General features: G+C 38.1%; 1 protein-coding gene across 15 annotated transcripts in view; it reads right to left on the reverse strand.

Annotated features, from left to right (window-relative positions):
• The window catches only part of LOC140669659 (nephrin), a 380,112-nt gene that overhangs the window by 45,940 nt on the left and 311,199 nt on the right, over positions 1–22,973 (reverse strand). For all 15 annotated transcript variants that reach the window (XM_072899677.1, XM_072899676.1, XM_072899679.1 and 12 more), the window contains 2 exons: positions 5,215–5,423; positions 95–205 (listed from right to left, as the gene is read on the reverse strand). In XM_072899677.1, coding sequence (XP_072755778.1) covers positions 95–205; positions 5,215–5,423 — 320 coding nt within the window. The remainder of the gene's footprint in view (positions 1–94; positions 206–5,214; positions 5,424–22,973) is intronic.

Genomic DNA, 22,973 nt, shown 5'->3' on the forward strand with positions numbered 1-22,973 from the left:
CTTTTTTGCGGCATATTCACGACCATGACTTTTAAAAAAGAATACGGTTGTATTTTCATTCAATCTATCTCTCATTATAAAAACTACGACTTACCCCCAAAGACGTAGCAATGCAGTCTCATATCGCCGCCTTCTTCGTAAGGTCCGGCGACCGACGAGACGGCATTTCCTTGTTCGTCGATAATGTTCGGCTTCTGCGGTGGCACTGTAACAAGAAAAAAGAAAGGGAGATAAAATGTCACGTTCGTCACGATGCGTAGATAATTTCAAATAAGGACAAATTATTTTAGGTCAATAATTCTCAAAGAACGGAATTTATAAATAAATTTATTTAGCATAGTTTTTTTACTTATCGATCGTAAGTGTAAAACATTCAAAGTTTTATAAAATTATGCAATTTTGATACAATTTCTTCTTTATGTCAACATAATATTTTTAATGATACTATCTTTTTCTGTAGCGTGACGTATGTTAATTAGCCTTGTATAATATATAGCGTCTTGTAATTTTATAACTAACGTAAAAACTTGATAAATATTTAATCGCTCTACTCTCTTAGGTTTTCACATCACTTTTTCTGCGTCGCGGCGCAAAAAATACCTGTTGTAGAATCTGTGTGTGATCTGCTCTTACTTTGAAATTTTGATCTGCTTTTATCCGTTTGTTATAGTACGCGACTTTACAGATACAGTTGGCGCAGCCAATCGTTTGAGTGGCTTCGAGTTTGACCGCCTCTGACATCGCTACGAGCTATTTAAGCGCAGATAGGAAACTTTCCATGTAAGTCAGTAGCGTCCGGGGAGGAGTAATTCACGATACTCGTGCCACGAACACCGCACGAATAGTCGAACAAGCAGGTGTACAGGTGTTACAGGTAACCGCTTGAAACTCGTACTCGGGTAAGCGAGCTAGCACGAAGGCCATTCGCGGCTTTCGCCGTAGAGTAGTTTGGTGTACACTCGAACTCGAGAGACGAAGTAAGACATAGTATAAAAAAAAAGATCAATATTTTACGAGAAATACATCCTATATATCATAAAAACAAAAATTATAATATACATATATATATATATATATATATATATATATATAATCTATATTAATCAGCAACGTATAAATATTTCCCTTATGTCACGCGCTTGTCTAAACTATTTCAGGTTTTATATACACAAGCGGGAGATGCCTTTCAAATTGATATCAGCTACGATCCTTTCAAGATAGTTCGCAACCTCTTATTATGTCGGTGTAATTCGGTACACCCATCGTGCGCGCAATAAAGCATTTTGCGTGCAAGGAAACAATGCGCCGCGAGGTATCAAAAGGGCACGTAAGAGGGGGAGGGGGAGGGGGGTCATGCGGGAATCGTCGTGTATAGCTTAGCTCCGACATGCGGATGGGTGTGGAAGGTGGGTCTATCGTGGCGTGTAAACGCCGGCAATTGAATATCGGAAATAGCGGCGTGTCGGAACGTCAGAAGGTGAGTAGCGGGCGTATTGCCTCGAAAATAGGCTACCAGTCGCGATCGGGATGTCGGATGTCCGTCCAAACGAAACGGGCTCTACGAAAATTCACAACGGCGTATGCGGAATACCTCGGACGGAATCGATCGTTAACACGACTCCATAGAAGCGTTAAAATCACGATACACTTTTTAATTGGCATTCTTCTAAAATTTAAATTCGTAGCAGATAAAATTTTTGAAGATCCTGAACCGCGAGAATGCAATCCTCTTTCTTTTTCTCCTTATTATTGCGCGTAATTAAGGACACGGCTTTACAGGCTATAATGACCTTACATCGAGTTAAAGTTCAACCTTTCTACTTTATAATTATCCTCACGAACACTCGAACACGTGTCCGAGCAGGACAAATTGAAGCAGTGAACCGGATAGGAAATAAACCGGATTAACATGGACGCCGAGTTAAGCCGTCGGTCACGATACCGTGCAAGTGAGAAAGTCCCGACGTGAAAACGTTATCCGATACCATCTGGAAATAGCGACGAGTGAAGCACCTCTGAAAGTAGGATTATACCATATCCTCTATATTTTATATCGTGTATAATCGATACATTAGTAGATTCTTTGGTATTAACCACAGCCACTCTCCTCTTGGTACTTGCTAAATATCAGCTTTACATGTGAACAACGGTTCGAAACGTGCGCGAATTAAATTATCAAAACATGTACTGACACAATACTTGCACAAGCGATATGGATGATAATCGGTTATATGAGAATATAATAGAAATTATGTATGTTTGTACATTTTAAATTTATAATGCACTGTTATAATATCGAGTGATATATAATCTAAACGATAAGCTCAATATAAGGTAATCCTTTTCAATGGGGAAAATAATCGGAAAGTAAAATTTTTGACGATACAATACATTCAAAAACTGTGCCGGAGCAAAATTATACACATATATAATTACCTATGAGATAAGGATGATAATAATAAAGTTTTAATTTATCATGTTGTAAAATGAAAGCTTTTCGTCCAGAAAAGAAATCAAAGTTAGAAATAATAATAATAAATTAGCATTACATAACTAATTTAACTGGGAGATTTCTCTGTAACAATTAAACTATTTACTTAATTTTGAATTTCATTTAATACAATGTTAATATTGTTAAATATTAATAAAGTGTGTGTGTATATATATATATATATGTATACAATATTTTAATAACATAGCATTATATATACATACATTATATATATATATAATGTATTTTATTAATTTCTACGAAGCTTGAGAAATGGTGTTTGCAGCATTTCTCTCGCTGGCGACTGGTTTCCATTGTTCATGAACTTCGTGGAAGAACCAGGACATTTCCAACGAACATTTTCGCGTGACAAATGATATGCTGGAATTTAACGAGTTAATTTGTAGCACCTCTAAGTTTCAACATTGGCGGGAGTTGATGTGCCCTCGCAAATTATGATGTTTGGTACGTGACATGGAAGAGGAATAGTTAGAGCGTATCGTTTCCGGATGCGAGTGTATTTCGAAAATACGAAGATACATTTCTGTAGCAGGATGAGCGTCGCAGGGACAAGTAACCGCAATTAATCCGCACTGCTCCAAGAGTTAAGCTCTTTTCACGCGAAATACTTGTAGAAGTATCCGCTAACTGGAAATATACACCGGTTGTATCTAGTAGTTTATTCCTTTCTTTCAATCTTTACGCACATTTTATCCATTTATTCCAAGTGTCTTGAGTGAAAATCGCAATCATTCTATCACATTTTTTTTTTTTTTTTTTTGCGTAAAAAACGCAACATCAAAATACAATATAAATACAAAGACATTAATTTTAATCTTCAATGTATATCAGTTAGGTTAATTGTGTATTTATATTATTCCGACGATGAGTGTTTCGTACGAAAAAGCTTTTACCTCTCAATCTAACAGTAAGATTCCTCAGGGGAATGACCGCGCTAGTAGTTTTTTCTGAAGGGTTACTCCGTGAAATGAACATCCAGTAAATTGAGGAATCATGTAACGAAGTTTCTTTTCTGGAAAAGCGCTCTTTGCACGATCGCCGAAAGAAATGTCCAGTTTCGAAGTGAACGTTGCTTTTGAAAAATCTCGTCTCTTCCCAGGATACATTAAGCTTTCCAAAGTGTATAGTCGAAGCAGCGCTTTAAACGGGGATCAAACGTTCTTTGTGACAGATAAATGGTACTGCAACAATGACTGCGAGAAAGGAAGACAAAAGAAACGTGTGAATTGTAATATAAAAAAGATACTGTGCGAGAGATTCTTTTTTCACGAGATAAACAGATATACCTTCTTCGATATCCTGTTATATAATAATTTAAAAAAAATGTTATTTAATGACAGACACAGGATGAATTGCCGACTTTTTAGCACTTTTAAAATTATTATGAATGAAAACAAAGTACTTACATAGAAATTATTCTTCAGTTGTATTAAAAAAATAAAAAACAACATAATATTAGAAATATATTTTTTCATTAAATTTATATTGTATATAAGATTTATTAGTTATAAAAAAGATGCATACTAATCAACTAATAATTTTTGGAATGTTCTGTTTAATCAAAATTAATTTAACACTTATTGTAAGAATAATATAGACATAGTACAGATATAATATGACATAGAATATAGAACATAAAAAATGCGAGGTAGCCAATAGACACAATGAAGATTACGTATTTAACTATTCCAACTATGTGAAACTGACTAATGGAATTTGCTCGCATACTGTTTCCCGAACATGTATTTTCACGAATCGTGCATAATAGAATTCTATTGAAGTTCTATCGCTGTAATCAATAAATTATAACTTGGCCCATAATAACGTTTATCATTATTTTAATATTCTTCACTAATTGCAATATAAAGTTATTCATTATTATAGTTACATACACAACATATATTTGATATTGAATTATATATATAAATGAAAAAAATTGTATTTATTCATGCGATTATTTGCATTAATCGATTTGTTCTGAACTGAAATATTAACAAAGATTAATGTTTTACATGATGATTGAACAAGCTATGTTGAAGAGTGATTACAGTTTCATTAATCACTAAATAAATAAAACAAATTATTAGTTTCAAGAATGTAATGTAAACTATGCAGACTATTGTCAGATTAAATAATCTCTAATTAAACAAAAAATAAAATTAACTAATCATAAAATTGGTTGTTACGATTAATTACGAATTTTGGAAAAGTAACAATTTTTTACTGCTTTTATTATTAATATTTATCATTTCTCTTTTATAGAACGTCCTAATTAACTTGTTAAAATTTAGAAGTAAAAAAAAATTAATATATTATTTTATATTATATCATTCATATTCATAGATTTTCTAACAAAATTTTTGTAAACACAATAAATTCAAGGAATCATGTCAAACCAATGTCAAAACATTACATAATTTAAAAAATTACATATACATGAAAACAATAAGAAAATGTTGCGCACTTGTACATAATAAAAATAATTACGTATTTTTATCATCGCATAATCATTGAAGTCGAAAATAAGATGACAAAGTAACCGAAACGTCTAATTACATGGATTTCTAAAAAGATTATTTTTCTTTTTACTTGCGTCCCGTGTAACGCGCTAGACTCTTTTATTTGTCAAAATTTTATTGTCAATTGTCAAATTAGATTTACATTTTAGGCATAAAATATGTGCTGTTAAATAGAGTACAAACCTATCACTGTCAGTTGAATTCTGGAGTTTCTCGTCGGACTTGTGGTAAAGTCCACTCGGCACCTAAATTCACCTTCGTCCTGATCCTGTATGTGGTCAACTCTCAAAGTTGCTGGTTCTGTTGTTGTTCTGAAGAACGCTCGATTGTTGAGATATTCATTATCCTGCCAATGCGATGCCTTGTCCGAGTGCTTGCCGCGTAGATCGTAACTGAAACAAATATTTAAATTTTATATTTTTGATTTGTTGTAAGTGTAAGAATATTTGACTCGTCATAAATGTAATCGCGAAATAAAGTTTGTATATTGCAGTTGATATATAGATATTATGAAAACAAACGTAAAGTGAGAGAAACAAGACCGGATATTCTAAAAAACGACATATCTTGTTTGTAAGATAAATAACATGCAAAAGGTGAGAAGGGTCATTTAATCTTTGTAATCTTTAATCAATTGCGTTAAAATAAAAAAATTAAGAGCTTGTGTATATGTGAACAGAAAAACTTTTTAGCGCGAAGATTAAGTTCTTATGAAATTTCTGCAAGAGATCAAAGATAGTTCAATAAATTATCGTAAATTAAATCTGTATTGTTCAAAATATTTCATTGCAATAGATCACTTCTTTCGCAAACATATTTAATTTCACACATTTCACACATTTCTTTCGCACTCCTATAGGATTAATAAAAAGATACTAAATTTCTTAAAAAAAGTGTGAAATTCAGAAAGAGAGAGAACGAGATAAAGAAAAATGAAAAGAGAAAAAATGCTTAGTGTTTGAACAATATGATCTTTCGTATACTATAAGTGAAAATCGTATCACGACATGACTGCGCCATGTGTCGCTTTATGTTTTATATTTTTGATATTCCGCGGAGTAGGTAGCGGATCGCGATGAAAAATAAAGTGAAGCAAATACTAAACTTCAGAAGTAATATCGCGACGAGAATTTCGTTAACTCCCCCCACTCTTTAATATGTTGAGCGCTTCGTGTATATTTGATACATAGAAGAGCAAGCTGGATAATACAGGACACATACATATGACATAGTAGAGAGTATAATTTCATTAATTAATTTAATACAATATGTGGGTCCATTTCTGTGAGATAAACTTTATATTTAAAATTTTGTATACCTACTAAATATGAACTAAAAATTGTGTAATATATTTTTAATTAAATATAAATCTTGCCGTAAAAAATCCAATATTCCTGTTTTTCTCACATGCGTGTATTGTAGAGAGATTTGTTTTCAAAATCTTTTTTATACAATCTCATACAATTTTATAATTCTATACACACATGCATTATGATTAACTCGATATTTTTCGAAAATTAAAAATTACGCTTGAACGTCTCTCTTATTTCATCTAATCCTTCATCTGCTGTAATAAATGGTAATCAGGACTGGTAATTTTACATTCGAACGTGCCCTGTTGTCGCGTCGACAACACAGAAAAAGAACGTGCCAAGTTGTACACTGGGGGGGTGTTAATTAAGAATGTATCGGCCAGCCGGTCGTCCTCCATCCTCGACCGAGGAGGAAGCTGCGCTGCAACCGTCCAGACAGACGCTTCACCGCAGATCGCCCCGCGGTGCAACTCAACCCCTCGCATACCTCTCGTCCCCGGGACATCGGGAGAGCATCGAATTTGCGGAAATACCACGAGTGCCTCGCCTGGTACCAGATTCGGCCGCGCGTAGATACGGACCGGGGGATGAGAACGAAGGGGGTTAAATAGTACGGCTACGGCGCCAGTGGGGAAATCAGGGGGAGGGGGAGGGACGTCGTTGTACATTCCTCCGGTGTATTACGAGCCAGTACACCCGCCAGCTGGCGAAGCGTGTATACCGAGTCGTCCGAGAGCGCGATCGCATATGCTGAACAACAACGATGCGGACGGTACTTCCGTGGACGCATTCTCTCGCTGGTTGCATCCAGCACGTGTGTCGACGTAACACGTGTATGCACGCGCGTTTACACACACGCGTGCGCGCGTATGTACATTTCGCACGGTGGAGGTAGAAGTTAACCGAAACAGAGAAGTTGACGCCGCGAAAACGCGCGAGCTAAACATTAAAGCGAGAAACTACCCTTTTATATATATATATATATATATATATATATATATATATATATATACATACACATATTTATATATATACATACACACATATATATGTATTGTAGGTGCAACGGGCAACGTCGAGAGATCGGGGGTTCCAAACAACCTTGGCTGGTTGCTAGATAGACCAGCAGAAACGATTACTTATACAGCACGGCGTGCCTGCAAATTGCAGCACACGTAGTACGTCGTTCGAAAGTTACAGGGTACCGTAAGGGTGCACGAGCGACCGTGGAATGGCGTACACATTACCTCTTAAATTTGTCAATATAGTATGTACAGCGACAGTATTAAAGGAAACGCGCACCTTTCACATTTTCTTTTCAACACACAGGGGATACATTTATCTCATGAGAAATTAAAAATGATTTTTTATGAAACTATTCAAATTAATCCAATCTGCGTATATATATAAATAAATAATAAATATAAATAAATGAAGAAAAACGTTACGCTTCTTGAAGAAGCTGTAATTGAAAAATTAATAGTACAATAATTACGATTAATAGGATCGCGATTGAGTATTTTACTCAAGCTTGTAACATACGTAAGGATATATGCTTGACTATCGATATTGCAACGCATTGCAATGTCGTGTTAACGACGTTGCACGTGATACACAGCAAGCGTACAACAGATTAGTGGTTGGACGTTCATATCGGGACGCGGTTATGCCTGTCATAAGCCAGGGCGACCAATTATAGCGCAACATCTCTGCGTTCTCCATCAGAACGTACTACGTAACGTTTCCGGTCGCGCATGTACATACTCCACGATCGTGCGAGAAAGTTGGCGCAAAGTTTGAAATCAATCTCGCTCGTAAGCAAAATACACGTTAGGACATTATAGTGAAAAGCCAATCTAGAAATACTTTGAAGCGAATAAAATAGTAAATTTCACATTACTAAATATTGTTTTCATATACCAGGCATGAATATCCATTCAAGAAAGATAGATTAAATAATAATAAGCCGCTACTTTTTCGTGTATAAAAAGAATGCGTTCTCGTGTGCCATCGCAATTTGAATTTTCATCGTGCTTAAAAATGAGATTCCGTTGTAGCCATCGGACTACCGGATACATAGCTCTGTGTACACTTTGTATACTTTGGAATATGAAATTAGTGTATTATTATTAATGGAAGAGACACGATAGCCGCATAGCGTGCGATTATACGCTAGAAGAAAAAAAGAAAAAAAGAACGCGTATATTACAACACCGACTAGCGTTTAGCAATGCGTCACGCACGATCGTTCGCCCGTGTAATAATTCACGTTAGATTTATGCTTTGTTATACCTATCTTTTCTTATTCCGCTATTTTTATTTCTTTTCTGAATTTAGTAATGAATTTTTGTCGTCCAACAAATTGATATAGGTTCTCAATGCAAAAAATATGTAAATGTTCCTTTAATTATATTTAACAAATGTGATTATATGTCTAATTATATTACTAAATAAATTATAATCTTATAGATGAGGAATATTAAAAAAATGTCTGATGAAAAATATACTTTGGTAGAAATTTCCAAATAACGAATTCGTATTGCTGTTTCTCGAGAATTAGAGAAGATTTGTCAGAATTGTAATTTGATTTTCAAGATGCCTGTAAAGTTTACGATGCAAACGCGCCATCGGCTTTAGATGAAGTTGAAGCATCGCTGAGGAACGTTAGAAAAATGCGCGACTATTTAATGCCTATAAATTTACTATAGCGCAGCAAGAACTTCCGCCGGGGGAGTCTGTTTGCGCGCGGCATTTCCGAAACTACCGTGAAAGTTTCGAGCTCTCGTAGGAAGGGGATGGTAGTTCGCAATGGTACGGCACGATGTTGTAGCTACAGCGGGGCGGTTCGTCGTAAATTCCTACAAATACTGTAACAGGTCGACGCGTTCTATATAACAGCCGACGTTCATCCGTCGTTATATTACGGCGCTGTACGTCGTTATGAATTTTATGATCCTGCGCGCCATAAGTAATACGGGAATTTATAATCCCGCTCTTTCTCCCTTTGAATAGCACCGCCGCCGGCGTTTTGTGAAATTCGCGGCCCGCACGCTCGATCGTTATACAGCTGGAAATTTTTATCTTACACGACGATCGCTGCGAAAAGATGACGCTTTTCAGCGTTAATGAGGAGCTTTTCGTCTCTTCGAGTTTCCTATTATATAATGGAGTAAAATAAAGTATGCGATTTTAATTCACAGACACATTTTATCACCGCTGTAAGCTCTCGACTTGAGAAAATTAAAATAATATTAATTAAGGTTTATTTTTAATTATTTCTTTCACCTTTCATTTTAACATATGTATTTAACAAATGTAATAAGATAGCAAGAATAATTGAAAAGGTGAGGTGGAGAGGGTTGGTTAGAACCTAGTACAACTTTTAATACGCGTTTCCATTAAGAAAGATATACATTCAACTGTGCCGAAGTGTTAAAAAGTATTATTAAATACGATATCACATATAACGTGGCCTTGTTTGATATCTCTTGAATGCGCAAATCGTATTATTATTCTATAGTTCTATAGTTCCATCTATATGTCGTGATCGAGCAAGATAGCACTTCCGCCCATTGAGCCCATCGGGAAAGAGGGAGGTATTAAACGGAAATTGTTGACAGATGCATCCGGCCTGCAAGGTCGCAGACTCGCGTGAATTAATAACCGAAGATCCCTCTCGCAAAGAGTTAATTAGCGCATTGGCTTAATACGAAATGTCACGTGTCGAGATAATTCGCGTCCACCGGTCGGAAGCCGGCTTTCGCTTCCTCTCTCTGTCTCTCTCTCTCTCTCTCTCTCTCGTTGTATGTATCTATCTATTTATGTCGTGTATGAATCTGCGACGGATTCCGCGAATAGTGCGCTGCTTGGACATCGGACGTGACGATCGTGCATTGCCGATGCGTGGTGCATAAAGGACGTGGCGACGGCGGCGACGGCGAGCGACCCCTGGCCGTTCGTTGTGCTCGCGGCACACCGGAAGCCAACCTGATAGAATGCACGGACAATGAAGTCTCCTCTCCGTCGGAGGAAGCTGGCGCCGTCGGCTTCGACGGTACGCGCGCCCCATTGATTGGTACGCGCAACGTACGGCCGGCTGCCCTTTGTGCCCTACCTTGCTCGCGAGGTGCATTCACCTTGGTCATATTACGGTTTAATTGAAGTTGATGCCGGCCGCCTGTAAAGGCCCGGGACGATATATCGCAGCCGGGGATCTTGATGGGAAATGTAATTCGTGAGATTAAAGTGGAACGCGGGTCAAAGGATGTTAATCATTTTTAGTGCCGAACCCGGTGTCCCAAATTGTCTCACTTTTTTTGTACGTTCAAACCAGTCGCATGATGATCGAACTATTCGGCTGTGGTGGATGTACGGAAAATGTAGCTCTTTCGGAATATTTGCGCAACAAATTAAAAACATTTCATGGAGATTACATATACAAGGTTAATGATATTATGTGTATTTCGCGACATGTAAATTTCTAACATTAACTAGTAATTATTATATTTTAAAAATATATTTGTCGTTGGAAATTTTATTTTTATTTTTATGCAATGTTCCGACTAATTTCTCACATGCTTCCATTGTTTATACATATGAAATTGTCGTGATAACGATTTATCGATATGAAACGGCTTCAGTAACTATTGAACGCCGCAACTTCCAATATATCGAAAATCCGATTAAATCGAAAACGTCAATGAATCAATTTAATCGAAATAGGCAAAAATACGATTGTCTTTTCGATTATTTGAGTAATTCGATTTCGCGAACTGAATGGTTTCCCGACCAGTCATTTATCAAATAAGCCCAGCTCTAGAGACAAATTCAGATAGAATAACGATTAAATAAGTCTGTAACAAAACGTTCACTTAAATTTTCATTAAGCATTCAACTATATAAAATTACATTTCTACTATTAATCCTCGTATTACGACAGAGACAAATGTTTTTTTTTTTTTTCTTTCTTTAAAACAAAACTAATAAATTTTAAAAGTCTCGGAGAAAAATATTTTATATCTATCTCGATACAATATTTAAAAAAGTGACAATTTGTCATCAACAAAATTGTTTTCTTGACAGCCGGTAACTTGAAGCTTCTCTAATCAGATCTAATCAGCCTACCTCTAAATCCCTGTACTTGCCACGATGCATCCGGCAAGCGGAATAGCCGTTTCAATGCTCGTAATCATTATTCTCGGACGTCCCCTCGTAAAAATTGATCCTTATCGCCGAGAAAGAGAGAGAAAGAGAGAGAGAGAGAGAGAGAGAGAGAGAGAGAGAGAGAGAGAGAGAGAGAGAGAGACACGTTCTCCGGATGTTCAATTAAAGCGAGCGGCTCAAACGCGTCGATATACGGCGCGCCTAGATGCACCGGCAATGCAGACGGTCCTTCCCCTTCAACCCCCTTCGGGATTTCACCGGGCCGCATGCACACGCATGCCGCCGCACACAACCTGCGTCTCTTATCGATTTCGCGATATCGGCGGGACGCTTCACCCCGCGATGCGCCGGTCTATGGCAATTTCCGCGGCTCTCGTATCCATTTGAATAGCTAGGATAACTTCGGGAGCTAACGTCGACGGGTAGAGTATATTACCGAGCGCGCGATCGGTATTCTGGCACTCTCTCGGCCAAACTACTTCCGATCGAGGATGGGTATGGAAGGGGATTGGCGGCAGGCGCCCACGAGGGTTGGGTGGGCCTTGGAATTCATCGGCTGCCGAGGCGCGTTAAGCGTATCGCTTCCGTTCATCCGGAAACAGCTTCGATATAAATCGAGATCATTTCTGCTGAAATGAACTCGTTGCGCTCTGAATTCCGTACATATTTCTCGCACGTCTCTTTCCGAGTTTCATATTTTTGTTAAATCGTCCGATTAGCTACGTGTTCTGCCGTTTCTCACCGCAGGTAAGAGGAGCGGTGCGAAGAGAGAGAGAGAGAGAGAGAATCACGCGTCAGAAACTAATTCTGAAAGAGCAATCCATCGCAAGCGGATCACGAGAAAAATGGTATATAATTTGAAAATATGAATTTCCGCTAAATTGTACAGATGACAGATGATGATCAAATTCAGAATCTGATTGAACGCAACATCAAGCAGATTTACGCAAATTAGTAGAGTTATATCATTTTTCATGTCATTTGATGAAAAGGGAAATTCTGTTTGCGAGACAATTTTTTTTTTATAGGCATACAATGACACTGATTATAGAGACTTACTAAAATCTGTCAAACATGCAAGCATATTACAACTATAATCGGCAACATGGACATTATCTATGATGTTGATCTCAAAAAGGCAAAAGCATAAAGGCTGCTTTTAAGTCCTTGACATTTAAGTTGCATGCCGTGCATATGATCCAATATTGACGACGCAGCACTGAATTTTAATTGCTTCGATGGTCAGGCAGATTAAGCGCTTCGATTTTTCTCGGGATTTTCGCGTGAAATGAATGGCAGATATTCGACGTACTGCAAAAGCGGCACTGCTTCTCGACGTTGCCGAGAATGTTGAGAAATTTCAATTAAACTAGCGCTGGATGCCACTATGCTGCGACGCTGCGCTCGATCAAGAAGCTTCTATCGATTTTGAGCATATATACTTATATATATATATATATATATATATATATATATATATATATATATATATGCATTGTGTGTGTGTCACGGTGATCAATCACGTTTACTATGCGAACGTTTAATAGGCCGAACTGCATTTTGAGAAATGCAATAGATTCGATTTTTTAATAAGAAAGAATTAAAGCCAATCATTGATTCAACAAAGCCAAAAAATGTCGTAAACACGTTTGAAACCAGAAAGATTTCCTCCAGCGTGTTTATTTCTTCCGGTAGACTCGCGTAGTGTCTATCGTCGAAAGGAAGTGAGATTCAGAGGCAGCAACGTTGTACGCGCATAAACTATGTAACACGACAGTCTCTTCAGGACAATTTCGAGTATTCGTGTGTTGTCAGAGTGTGCAGGAATTTTGCATCGCCGTTAGTGGCACCAACACCCGCCAACTATTACCACCACCGTGTTACCAGCAACAGTAGTAACAGCCAGCAGTAGCAACAGCAGCAGTAGTAGCAGCAGCAGGAACGTCACTTCTATCTTCCTCTCCTTCGGGCAACTACTCGGGGAAGCGATTTGCATATTCATTAAATACCCACGAAGCCTACATATAGGCGCTACTCGCTTCACACCCTCGCACGTCTATACCGAGTACTTTTGCACCCTCGCTTGTAGATGCTCTCTTTCGCGGGGAGACGCGGGGAAATGCGGAGAGACGCGTAACGTCCGACAAGCACATGGATGGCGGGGCCAAAGAGGCTGTCATCGGTAAGAACCTGGACTAGGGCGTCTGTCGTTAACGAGCGAAATTTAAGACCTATTTGCATTCGGACCGTTGCCGCTTGGCGCAAGTTGATAACGACTGGATCCGCCACCTCGGTCTCCATCGGCCTCGCAGTAATGTACGTTCGCCAGTGTACTTGCAGTTACAAGGGTGTGCAGTAAGAACGCGTTTTCTATCTTCCTACGACCTGCCACACTGCAAGTAGCTCTACGCCTTTCGAGCTAGCGTTCGCTTCTGTTCGTAATTAATTCGGGCGTTGCTGTACGTATCGTCTTCTCTCTTCAGTAGCCGAAGGTAAGTTCGAAAGCGGAAGCGAAAGAGCGGGGCGTGCCAAATGGAGACCAACGAGAGGTGTCAGGCGGATGGCGAAAAAGAGGGAGAGAAAAGCACGAGGGAGAAAGAGGGAAGAAGAAGAGCCGACTTTCTAGCCCCGTAAGAGTTCTACGACGGTGCCAGTCGGCGAGCACCAGCGCCGAATTATGCATTTTCTTGTCGTCCCGTCGAATAAGAGCCAACTGAATATTAATGCCACCGGTGTAATAGTTTGTAAACTAGGTCTCCGGCTGTTAGGGGGATCGTCGTCTCCCGTCGTTAGTGCGCATAAATGTGCGCCCGTGGGCGCCGTCCGCGGAATACGACATCGCGGTGAATGACTGATATCGTCGAGCCCTGGGAATACCGAGAAGATGAATAATTAGATAAACAGAATTTACTTTGAACCTCTGAGAGAGACAATTAAATTCTTTCAGATTTTTAATATAATTAATAATGATTAAAATAAAAATAAATAGTTAAAGTGAAATGTGAATTTATGTAATGTACTGAAAACATGATTAAAAATTTCACCTCTTGTATAAAAAAAATTTCCCCAGCACAATTTTCATTCACATTAACATAACATTTCTAATAAACTTTGAAAACAGGCATAGTAAATATATATCTTTGTCGAGATATGTAACAATTAAATGCAATAGAAAGAAAATTAAAAAGTCAAAATTATTTGTGTCATTTGCCGCGTTAGATTTAAAAGAATCATTTTTTTTCTTCATATTGCAAATTTTCTCTCAAAGACACGCAAAAAGAAACAGAAAAACATTTCGTTAAAAATCTTTGAAATATTGGCAGCATCAAATTAAAATAGCTGCGAGCTACGAGTGAAAGAAACTGTTCAAGTTTATTACATTTTTGTAGCGAGTGCGTCGACAGAAGTAACTGGTCGTGTAACGCCGATGTGTAGCTCAAGTTATCGCGATATTATTACGGTAATTTCAACAAACTGCAACCTTTTCAATAGTTTAATACATGAGTACAAACGCAAGAGATCGGATTTCTGTATCACAGTTGATAAAAAAGGTAAGAGTATCCATATTCAATATTCTCAATCATGAGCAGAATTAGGAGTCTCCTCGTTTGCAGTCCCATCTTCTATATCTCCGTATTATCCATCTCTTATCTCTTACACTCTGCCGCTGTCTCTTTTTCGTCTCTTTTCGCCCATATTCTAGTGCGTTTTCTCATGTTTCGTTTCTGGCGACAGTCGAACAATCCATATGGGCGCGCGGCGCCCATTATTCATACCTATTTCTGCATCGTTGCTCTCTCTCTCTTTCTCTCTCCTCATCTCTTTCCATTTTGCAAATAACTCTTCATTTTCCGACAACACGGCCTCGCCTCACGTTTCTTTCTCGGTTTCTTTTCTTTCTGTTTACGTTCGGAAAGTTCCGAATATTGTTCGGTAAAAGACAAAATAATCACGCGACACAGTCGCTTTTATGTCAAAATAATGCCACAATATTGATAATACACATGCTTCAAAATGACAACTTAATGTGTTATAGGGATTTTTGTTCGATTACGAAAATAATATATTTTGTAAAGAGAATAAATATATATATATATATAATATATATATATATATATAATATATATATATATATATATATATATATATATATATAATATTAATATATCTTTTGATTTCTGTGAAATATATATTGGAAAAATTTTTTATTCTCTTTACAAAATATATTATTTTCGTAATCGAACAAAAATCCCTATAACACATTAAGTTGTCATTTTGAAGCATGTGTATTATCAATATATATATATATATATTTCAAAATTTCGGATTTATATATATTCGTTCGTTCTCGTGTATTTTTAGAGTACTCTCTATTTCGTGACGAGTTTTATAGGTAAAATTAGTGTTTGTAGTTAGTGCCGTTACCATACCACGTTGCATAGTAATAATAGCACATTTGCATGGTTTGTATTGTGCTTTCGGACAGACACATATCTATGTTCTCTACGAGTGGATCATGTTATTACGTTACCATGACGTAAAAGAGAGTCCTTGTTTCGTCCGAGTTACGCGTATGACAAACGATTTGTTTTACATGTCGCGTATATTTATTTACGCGTTATTAATGCACCGTACGTTGGCAAGACTCGGATACTTTATATACATATACATACATCAAGACTGCGCTCTCTCTTTATTTTCCATTACTTACAACTTGTTAGTCTCCGAACAAGTCGCTACTGTGTCACACTGAGTTATCTGAATAGAATATTCTTTTCTTTTTTGAATCGTACATATCACGATATTTTTTTTCACACACTGTCATTCGCGTTCGATACAATTGTAAAACAATAGAAATTTTCTTTTTAATTCAGTTCTATTAATACGAAAGAGTAGATAGTCGTACACACGTAATTTAAATAATGTGTTTTGAAGAAAACGATATCTGATGAGAATTTGTTAAAAATTGTTTATTTATTTATTCCTTTTAAGAGTTTAACATTTCAGAATTTTACCTCGGTTCTATTACTTTCTCGATAAACGAAAATTTATCTTTCTTAAAATACCGAATGTATATATGATGCGTTTACGCCGTGTCGAATTTTGACGAGTAGTTTCGGCCATCACGTTTTCCTAGTCGAGAGAGACGGATCTACTCTCGTGCGACGAACTGTCCTGGAAACCGCAAAGAGCGGCCCGCGCCCGCCGTAAACTTTCGAATTATCGCGTAAACATACCGCGCGCGTACATGTTTCTTCCAAGCTTTCGAGTATACGAGCACAGAGATTCGTTATGTCCGTGTGAGGATGTAGAGGAACAAACATAGTCAGAATCTCCACCTATCGTCTCCGCTCTATCCCACGTTGTCCTCGACGACGATCGTTAAGCCGCCACTCCCCGGCCCACATTAACACGTCGACTTTGGTCTCGTCATCAACCAGTGGATCTACGACGAGTTGATACGTCTCCAGACCCGTTCTCGACGCTCAGAACACTCGTAATCCTCGACAATGAGCCGTAGAACTGTGATCAACTCTTCATTGCTGTCCGGTTTGTAGACTAGAATTATCTGTCTTATCTCTCTCTCTCCCTTTCTCTCTTTTTATTAAAATAATCTTACAATCCTAATGCCGCAGTAATTAAGGCTACATGGGAGTCTAAAGTTAATAATTTGTTAAATTTATATTAAAAAATTATTTGTAAACATTCTAAATAGGAATATAATTGAAATATTGTAAAGTATTAAAGAGTTTCTATTTTTTACGTTAAATATATTACTCTTAAAAATATTTTTCAACAAAATTATCTTCCGAGATTTTCTGACAGTTCTATATTTGAAATATATATTTATAATCTTGCAATCATATTAATCATTACTGCATGATAATTTTAGCTTAAAGGAAATAATTTTTCGAAAAAATCCAAGCAAAAAAATTTTAAAGAATTTCTATTTACAAGTTGTTAGAGTAATTAATATTTCTTTTTTGAAAATTAATAAATATTTTTAAATAAAATAATTCGTCAGAATTCTCTTATATAATAGTTGGATTTAAAGTTCAAACTTCTCTAAATTTTGTTATACATTTGTTTTTGAGAACGACTTAATTCTCAATTATCCTCAAATATATTTTAAAAAAATTATTAATTTAATTTCTACTATTATGAAATCCATTAACCATCATATTTCCTTCTCTATCTTTCTCCCTTTCTCACTCGTCAGATACAGACTACTGATTTGGAAATTAGGAAGCTGTATTAAACGTGTTAATTGATAATGAAGCTTGATATCTAGCAGATCGGGAAACAATAGTGCATGATAGTAAACTATGATTGCTTGTATCGATTACATCGACTAGATTCTGCTTGCATTATTGGGAAATATAACATGATATGTGATTGATATATGTATAACTATTGAAATATAATATCTGTATGTATGAGAATTTGTCTAATCATTAGATTACTACAGTTTAAATATCTCGTTGTTATCCTCCTATTTCTCTCAACTTTACTCTAGACTCAGGTCTATCATCATCATAATTATCATCGTTATTAATTATTATTAATTATTTGCGCATAATTGATTCACTAGCGAACATTGTTAGCAGAAATAATAGCTGCTCGAAAACACTGAGTATCTCTTTTCTCTGATTGATTTTAGTTTCCGATTGATATAAACATGAATTGGCATTTGATATCCGTTGAGGGTTCGAGGTAGTTTCAATCGTGTAATATATACATATATATATTTCCGTTGAAAAATATCTGGAATATCAATCCGTTTCATCGGGATTATGACTGGCATGTTCAAAATAATCGGTTTGCTCGACTTTAATTCATACTAATAGCGGATCAGCGTTGAAGCTCAAGCCTGTTATATCGCGGACGTTGTTGCGTTTATCTCGCGGCGTTTACCTGTTGCCGGAAAATGCGCGCATTCGGTTAGTCACGACGGAAATTAGTTCGAATTATTCCGAAGCAACAGTCACCGCGAACGAGGCGTAAAGATGTAATTACTCGTTGCTGTGACCAGCAGCGGTGTAGTCATGATCCTGCGGTTGACGTTTTCTTTTTAAGTTTGCAATTATTCGAGGAGACAGGGAGAAGACGAGGAAGCGCGAACAGAAAAGAACGAGGGTAGTCCTTTTGATCGCGTTCGGTATATCAAGCCTTTAATTTTGCGTGCGAATGGAAGAGAAATAACCTGGCAACTTTCTCTCTCTCTCTCTCTCTCTCTCTCTCTCTTTCCGTTTCACTCTCTACTCGACCGCCTCTATCCACTTGCATGCCTAATATAGATGGTTGGTAATTAACTCACAAATTACGAGACCGTGGCGTTGGAACTTTCCGCTGTTCCAAGTAGACTCGAATACCGTAGGTTTCTAACTAGACAGAAGGAGGGCAGTAGGGGAAGAACGCTTTAAAGGCTTGTGATCGAAAATCCAACAAATTTTATGTCAACAAACGACATAGGATAGCGAAGTATTCCATAACGAATGGAGAAATTCAGTTAAGAAGAAAAAAAGATGTCTGTTGTATCGTGTTAATAATATGCCCTGGATTAGTCATTCGATCAAAAGATATTTAAATACTTTTTGTACAAATTTGAGTGCATTATCCCGTAATAATGCGTTTCTCCATCTAATCTCGCGTAAATTCGATGACATATATGCAAGCCGTTGAATCATTTCCATGTCGATTTTCCTCGCCCTATTCGCGGGGAGAACGACACATGGGAGAACGCAACCCCTTTCACGAAACGACCAAGAAATCGATGACGTACGATAACCACAGGGATAGCAGCGTATTAAACCACCCTTCCGCTCACTTTGTATCCTAATCACCATGAAGGATTTCCTTTCATCTTCGATATTTTCCCTCTTCTGAAAATTTTATGACGGTACGCGTTTCTATTTCAGGAAATCCTTCCCGGAAAGAGAAATATTTTAAAGTCAACCAGCAATGAGTCGAAGATAACTCAAATGCCGTCAAATATTCTCGTGTACTCGAATTAACCGTTTGTGCGAAAATCGGCCACGATATCAGATGTGCGATTAAACTTTTATCGCTCTGTAAACTTTATTCGCGCGTACCGCTTTCCTACTTGAAGTGGAAGATAATAATCGGAACTTGGTTGAAAATTCTCATGAGCCTTCGATGACGAGCAGTCGTTCGTGAAAGTTTGTAATAAGCCTCGATTCTCCGATCTTGAAGATTCCCGGTTTCATTTCGCTTTAAAGAGAACCGACATTGGGGGATAATGTTGACGGCAGCGACGCGGGCAATGGATGGCAAAAGGGATGGCAGAGATGGCGAGAAAGGGGCGGGGGAGAAGCGCCACTCGTAACAAACAAGGCGTACCGTAGAGACAAGAGCATTGTCCCTCGACTGTATGCAACTAACCCACGGTATAATGTACTCCCATCCCATCCTCCTTGGCGTCGCGCGGGACCAGGGGGAGGGTGAGACGGGGGGGGGGGAGAAGGGTGTACCTTACGCTCGCAACTACCGTACTACAGATCCAGAGGCGCCGTTACCTTCTATTATACCGTTCCTATACCGGGTAGCGTCGCTGTGCGAAACAACCGACTAAATGAAGACACATTGCTTTCATTATGAACTACCTAGTATACGGCTGACGCCGCACAACCAGCCCTTCCCGCTCTCTCGGGCCTTACATGCGATTATCTCTAGGAATAAACTAGCCAGTAGATACATAAACTCTTCTTGTATACATTAGAATACATTTCACAAAACGCTCTAAACCCATCACATTTTTCGTTCAGCGATTCCCGATTCGCGACAAAAATTTTAATATTAAAGCAGTATAATATAATGTTTAAATAATAAGATTTTAAATAATAAAAGTCGCAATCGAATAGTCAAATTTTTGAAGAATTTATTTTTATCGTAACCTGATAGAGAGGCATAATTTAATAGAGAAAAATAATGAAAATTTCATTAGATTCATAACCAGTTTTGGAACGATTTTTTCAGAATCTTTCACCATAAATAATATATGTCGTTTAACTGTCACAACAATTTGATATGTAAAGAAGTTTCAATAAAACTTTCTCAAATAACGTAAATAAATCTTACAGATCGTGTTTCTTTGACAATATCTAAATAGATTAAGAAATCATTTTGATCAATATATAAATATTAAGATATCGCTTAAGATATTATAAATTAAGATACGCTGTAAGTGATATCCTAGACTCCTCTTACATTTTCTTTTATCTATGGATAACGGAATAATGTGGAATATTAGTGGAAGCTAAGCTGAAAAACTGAGTATGTATAACGGCCGAAAAAGTACGTGCAAAGTACACATCGAGACCCTGACAAAACCGCGAGCTGTCAGGAACATCGGACGCTTTCGTGGACTCTTCCCCTTCCCTCTCCTCCTCCTCTTCCTCGTCGCGGGGCGCACGCGTTTCTTGTTACGGTCGTTATCAGCAGCTACCCTCCATCGGTCTGGAATTCGCGGATGCAGCGGCGAATTATGGTTCGTCAAATATAAACCCGCGGGGCGTCCGTTTCCGCGCAACGTCGCGCCCCGCGGGGGAGCGATTTATTAAGGTGCAAAAACGGGCCTTTAAGAACGATACTGCGGACGAAGAGGACGGGAAGAGACGTCGCTACTAAAAGACATTTGTCTTATTCAAATGGCAGCGAGTGGAAGAAGTTGAGGGAAGAAACGCACGGGATACGAGGACGAGGTGCTCCCGATGAGGAGATTGTAGGTAGAATGTGAAACACAGACAGCACATCCTCTCACCATCCTCCCCTTCTCCTCTCTTCATCTCTGTCGTCGTCCCGTCGTCCTCCCGGCGAACTCGTCGCTTACAAGCTCACCGCTGGGACCGACTCTGCAGTTTCCACTGTTTTTCACGTAATTAGAAGCCGGATAATTTATTTAACAACGCTCGACGCGCGGTCGCGCAACTTTTATTGTTTCGTGACTCCCGGCGGGTCGACGACGGACCCGGGCTTGAGGACGCAAGAAAACTAGATTGCAACGTGGATGCCGCGTTGCTGGACGCTACTTCCGCTCGCGTAAACCATCCCTTTGACGTTCACGGGCTCATTCACCTTCGGTAGTGGCGGTTTAGATGCAGAGTTTGCAGTCAACCTAGAAATGATTACTAGGGATACAGCGAATTGGATTACAATTGTGTAAATACGACGAGAGTGTAATATATATCTTTTTCTTCGTTAGAGAAGCAGTTATCAGTTGCAAAAAAATAAATTCTATCACTAATGTGTAAGTTTACAATTATTTATGACAATAGATTGTCTAGAATGACATCTATCCGTTTTTATCAGACACGGAACTATCTACGCATTTAAATAAGTTAATATTAATTTTCAATTTTTTTAAATTGTGATTGTGTATAACTATATAAAAAATATAGACATTCAAAAGATTCTCCCGATTGTATGTAACATGTAAGTTAAACGAATGATATACGTATTAATTAACGTGCGTGCGTTAAATATATGTATTAAATTTGATATTTAAAATGTTCTAAACCTTCTTCTCAGATTGTCTTATTTGAAATTAAAAATGTTCATTATACATCACCTTCTTTAATTTCAGAGGTACGACACGTCGCGTGACGCTCTTCATCGATGCGATCTGTAGATTAGAGTTTTCCTCGAAGATAACCGTGACGTTTCATTTTGTTGCAATTCTTATAGTTCCTGTCCATGCGCCGATCCAAACGTCAGTGGGCTTAACGTCGCGCGTTGACAACGTCGTGTCGCGTCGTTACGCTCTTCTCAACCGAGTGTTGCTCTCGTTAACCGGGCGTGAAAATACGCGACGTCGGTCCGCCGCCGTGACGAGATAGCTCGCGCACGATTTTCATGGTTTTTATATTTTTTTTTTGTTTTTTTTTGTTTTTGTTTTTTTTTTTTTTTTTTCTTTATCAGTCACGAGTTCCGATTTCCCGGCTGGAGTCGCTTCACACGCGCCTTTTTTTTTTAATAAATATGCATGTCGACGTAACACAGGCGGACCCGGATGCCGTTGCATTAGGCAAAAGTGCACGGCTAAGAGGCGGATGCGACGAATGTCGGCTGATATTGTTTGCCGCGCATATTATCCCGGAAAACCGGGAGCGATACCGACAATTATTATTTGTCACGCCTTGTCCGCTCTCGCCGCTCCTGGAATACCGAGACGAGCTATTAACCGGCGGACACATCCGCGTTGTATCCTCGGCTTGAGCTTCTTCCGGATATATATACCCGCTCTTTTGCCCTTCCATCCCGTTTTCAACGATTACGCAACGTTTCCGTGGCATGGCGTAACGATTACACCGTGGCCTGGCATAATTCATAATTTCATCCCGCCACGCTTTATCTCGCGAGCCATTTCGAGCAGCGATTACATATTTCGCCGCTGCGTACATCAGCGTAGTCCAGCGCGACTTTTGCGAAACAGAAACCGTAATTGCG

This window comes from Anoplolepis gracilipes, chromosome 9 (assembly GCF_047496725.1).
Source record: "Anoplolepis gracilipes chromosome 9, ASM4749672v1, whole genome shotgun sequence".
Lineage (NCBI taxonomy): Eukaryota > Metazoa > Arthropoda > Insecta > Hymenoptera > Formicidae > Anoplolepis > Anoplolepis gracilipes.